This window comes from Sinocyclocheilus anshuiensis, unplaced genomic scaffold (assembly GCF_001515605.1).
Source record: "Sinocyclocheilus anshuiensis isolate Anshui unplaced genomic scaffold, SAMN03320099.WGS_v1.1 scaffold774, whole genome shotgun sequence".
In the NCBI taxonomy this organism is placed as follows: Eukaryota; Metazoa; Chordata; class Actinopteri; order Cypriniformes; family Cyprinidae; genus Sinocyclocheilus; species Sinocyclocheilus anshuiensis.
The window spans coordinates 147295-152282 of record NW_015542393.1 but is presented as its reverse complement, the minus strand read 5'-3'; the positions used below and the strand labels follow the sequence as shown (position 1 = coordinate 152282).

General features: G+C 39.9%; 1 protein-coding gene across 1 annotated transcript in view; it reads left to right on the top strand.

Moving 5' to 3' along the window:
- Positions 1-4193, top strand: part of LOC107692811 (protocadherin-1-like) — a 181373-nt gene extending 177180 nt beyond the window's left edge. The window contains exon 5 of the mRNA XM_016492013.1: positions 2034-4193. Within this exon, the coding sequence (XP_016347499.1) occupies positions 2034-2443 (410 nt within the window). The 3' untranslated portion in view covers positions 2444-4193. The remainder of the gene's footprint in view (positions 1-2033) is intronic.
- The last annotated feature ends 795 nt before the right edge of the window (positions 4194-4988 follow it).

Genomic DNA, 4988 nt, shown 5'->3' with positions numbered 1-4988 from the left:
TGAACGTCTTCCTGTGAACGTCTTCCTGTGTTCGTCTCCCTTGGTTCATGCAAATAAAGTCCTGTCAACATATTCTCCAGCGTCTCCTTGTCCCTCGTGTGTGTGCAACGTGACAGCTGCACAATTGGACATAGAATTAATGAGAAAACAGCTTGAACCTTGTATGCATATTTTCCATCCATATCACCCCAGGGGCATGACAGTTGAATGGAAATGACACAAAGCAAATCTCTTGTGCCAGCCCTCCATCAAAGAATAGCAGAGCAGAAAAAAATGCAAGGAGCCCAGTCTTAACACATCTTTCTTCTTTACTTTAGACAGCACCAAATGTCAGATACTCATCTGGAAATAATTTCCATTCTATTATGGTGACAAGGGGTCAGCGGAATCTAATTAGCTGAAAAAAAGTGCTAGAGAGCCGGATTGGGAGTGATTGGTGATAGGGGCAGTGGTGCAGGGCCGGCTCTCCAGCCTTATGGCTCAGCGGGAACCCTCCTGAGGTTAACTCCAACTCGAAGGAAGGAGATACGAAAAGGAGAGAGAGGGATTCAGGTGCCGTGTGCCAGAGACGAAGGTCTCTATTGGTCTGTCAGAGCCTCAACTTTGAATATTCTTCCCTGAGTCATAGTGGAAGAGAAATATAAGTGCTAAAATGCAGCAAATATAGATTGGCTTTCAGTGTCCATTTTTATTTCTTAGTTCATATGTCTATCTATCTATCTATGAAGTAAAAACAACAACAACAACAACAAAATATTCTTAAAGTGTGTTCTATGATGGTCAAATACCAGGGACAAAATAATGTTGTCCGCTGCCTCAAATCACAGGCCTTTTATAGAGCTCAGGCATTTAGGGAAATAAATGTTTCGCCCTCGAGAACTTGCCATTCTGCCCTCCCCCCTTTCACATGCACACTATCAAACTAATCTAATGTCACTTTCAGAGGAAAGGTTAGGCTCAGCTTTTGCATTCATATTTTCCAGACAGAGAGTTTGACATATGCAGATCAGACCGTAATTTTCGCTTCTTGTGATGCCATCCAGCTCCACCAACCTTTTATAGTGAACATTAGCATCCATTGATTGGTTACAGTGAACAAGGGTGAGAATAGGCTGTAGAGTTGTTTGTGCAGCTTTGATTGACTGCAGAAGTAAAGCTTCACAATAAAATAGTGATGTCAATACTCATTTATGCTTTTCAATAGTAGGGCTACATTTAAAGTGCTCTGTAATTTGTTTAATTTATCATTTTAACAGGTTTAGTCAATTAATTTCCTTTAACGTTGAGTAGATGAAACCAAATAATAAAAAATAAAAAAAAATACAGGATATAATAGTAATACCGAACTAAATGTTCTTATCATACGGAATGATAGCAGCACCACTGTAAAAAAATACTCTGACAGAGTTACTTATTCAATGGCGTCACAACACGGAGACAAGCATTACCAATGTAGTTCGATTTCCTGACGAATTACAATGAGCCAGTTCATTTTAGTTAGTCAAAAGTATAGAGCACAACCAATGTATTCTGGTTCCCGAATGACTCTAATGAGTCGGTTCTATTTCAGTGAATCGAAAACACAGTGCGCAACCAGTGTATCCCGATTATTGATTGAAAGACTCTTTTGACTTGGTTCTTTTTGCAAATTAAAATCACACAGTTCAATCAGTGTATCCCAATTCCCGAAAGAATAGCTATAATTATTTGGTTATTTTTAGTGAATCTAACACATACACCTTACAGCTAACTGTAAGACTTAAATAGTTACAGACTGGTTGTTCATATGAAAATGTGTAAAGATGATCATAGGTGTTATGCATATTACTTACACATTTTGTCAGTATATTTCATAAATATTAATGACTGTATATTATATTATATTATATTATATTATATTATATAGCATTATTGTTTGAATATATAATAAACTATGAAAACAGAACATTTACCTAAACACACCTTTTGCATGAATTGCTTTAAATGTATTTATTATTAAAATGACCTCATCATTATATTATCTTTTCTTCCAGATCTGAGGCCTCTACCTGACGTGGCCATGACGGGAAAATGCACACACGAGTGTACGGAATACGGCCACTCGGATTCCTGCTGGATGCCTGGACAGCCCTCACCCAACCGCGCCAAGAGTGCAAAGAGTGGGCCCAAGCTCTCCACCTTCGTGCCTTACCAGGAGAGGGAGGATCAGGAGCACCTGATGGCTGACAGCAGCTCTAAGCTTCACAGAGAGGAGCGGAGCGGAGGTGGGAGCAACAAAGTGGCCAGCGTTCGCTTTTTGCCTCCCTACACTAGTGCCTATTCTACAGGTGGCGACTCCAGCAAGGACTGCCCCCGGGAGGAGATCCCCCTGAGTCAGACAGCCGATTACGCCCCTGCCACTACACCCTCCAGCCAAGGCTCCAAAAGAGAAATCTACCTGTGATTCACCTGTCATCCGCCTATGTTTGATTCCACATTTGATCCAATATACTTGTGATCAGCAATGCCTGTGAGAGGATAAATGGCCTCATTGTCAAAACACCTGCTAATCCTACCACACCACCAGACCCCGATTTACTCAGACGTCTCGATGTGCATCTCCAATCCCCTCAGCCATAAGCCTAATGGTTGACACAAAACAGCTAGAGACCTTCTTTAAAACCCTCTGGGTTTTATACAACCCTGTGCATTGTTAGAGGCTCTGGAAGCCGAATAGATATGAAAAGAATAATCAGAAAAAAAGAGAAAATCATTTTGTGAATATGAAATGAAGTACACAATCCCCATGTAAACTTCTAATGAAAGAATGTAAGGACAATTTTTAAGTGAACTTTGTGATGATTTAATGTCAAGGTTATATTCCTATTTGAATCTGATTTGTTCACTGATTTTTGTTTGTTTTTTATTATATATATATGTATTACTATTATGATCAGACTGTAGTTATGCTTACCTAAAACATATATACATCCAAATAGTACTCTTTTTTTCTTCTGTGTGTAACTACTAAGAACACGAGCCAGAAGAACTGGTGAACCAAATACTGGCAATCCAAGAGGGACATGCATTCTCAACATGTATACTTTACTGAGGAGAAATATTCACCTTTCTTTAAGCACTGAAGGGTAACTGTTTCTTACATTTGTCTTTTTTTCATAGGAATCTCTTTTTTAATGTACAGTGATGTAAATACTACACGTCTGATGGAACAGTTTTGATTTATGATTTAGCTGTACAGACCCTCGAAGCCACGGCTTCCTTCTGTTGATGAAAGTAGAAGGGACATTGCTCAGAGGATTTGCCTCCCTGTCAGTAAAAGAAGGACAACAGTTTTGGACCATGGAATGCTAAAGATAATCCACAGTATGAGCCTCTGCCGTCTAAGTACTTGGGACTTGAGCGAACATGGAATTTGGGGCAAAATCCAAGGGAAACAAATGAATTAAAGCAGGTTTGCATGATGCCATTTGTCATTTTGGACAAATTTGACAGGCTTCATCAGTTCCCAGAGGAAGCTCTCCCAGTGACTTTTCCTCTGTAATACTCGCTTACTTCTTCAGTAGACTATCCAAATGTAGCTGAGGCTTGAGGTGAGTTGCCCTTTGGAAGAGCTTTGTTCAACCCATCCCATCCGTAAGGAGGAGCAACAACTTTCACAGTACAAAATCAAAAAAATGAACTGTCCATGTGCTGTGCAATAGGCTACTTGTTTCCGGACATGTCAAACTCTGTTGTGTAGATGTGTGGTTTTGTCAGAGATTTTGGCTCTGCTCTGTGGTGGGTTTGAACTGGTCAAAATGAACGCTCACAAGAAGTAGACGGGTTCAAAAATCGTGACAGCAGTCATTCTCTCGTGTTTGACATTAAAGTTGTATTCAACAAATCCAGTATATTCTAAAACATCTGAGATTCTGTTTGAAGTGTGCTTTGAACGTATGACATAAGACTCCTGCAGCGAGCTTAGAAACGCCTAAATCTCGCTAACCTATTACCGCAAAGTCACACTGGCGCTCGCCTAACCGGGTCACTTTTGATGGAAATTCTAATTTCCCCAAATGAAAGCGAGATCTTTCAGAAAGAGTTTACAGGAAGTTAATTTAAGGCCATTATTAATTTTGGCTGACGGTAACAGGGATTGCATCATTTGGGATGCAGGTCAGCAAAAGCTATAATGAGTATTCAAGGCCCGAGCGACACACAATGGGCCTCATTCATGAAACATTCGTAAATATAGGAGTAAATTCTGAGTAATTTGTGCCTAAAACGGACCATCCCGAAAACTCTCCTCCGGATTCACAAACGCTTCATAAACGTCTGATTTGATAGTTAAACATGTGTATGTTAATGAATTCCAATCATTCGTAAATAGGGCACTCGTGCACGCTCATTCACAATTACCATAACCCCCGCCTATAATTACAGCTACGCAAATTGCGTGTCCAGGAACGCAGTGGAATATTCTGGTCTACTTTCTCAAATTTGGCTCCTGTATATTGCATACATGCAAAAAAGACTAATAGGCCATATGCCTAACAATAAATATTCAATAACGTGTGTCCACCAAAGTGTTTTTAGCCTGCTGAAAAATGTCAGGTGCTCTTCTTAAAACAACCAGCTCGTGGCGCTTGAGAATGCTTTGGTGGCACAGCGTTTTTCCAGCTGTCGATTTGGTTGCTATGATGTGGAATCCACTGCAATACATTTTGAAGAATATTACTAAATATAAAAATGCAGTAACCAGCAATGTTAACTTCTCTATTGTTGTTCAGTTGTTGTACAAGTAGGATGATTGGTCGGTGTAGTATTTGTCCCGCCTCTTGTCCACTGATTGGCGGCTGGTTAAAAAGTGACAGTGACAAGCGCTGTGTTTTACCCAAAGCTAAACAGTTTATCAACTCTCAGCTACAAAAAAAACAAAACAAAAAAAACAGAGCAAACAAACTTGTACAATATTATGATGGCAGTGCATCAAAATTCAGTGTCATCAG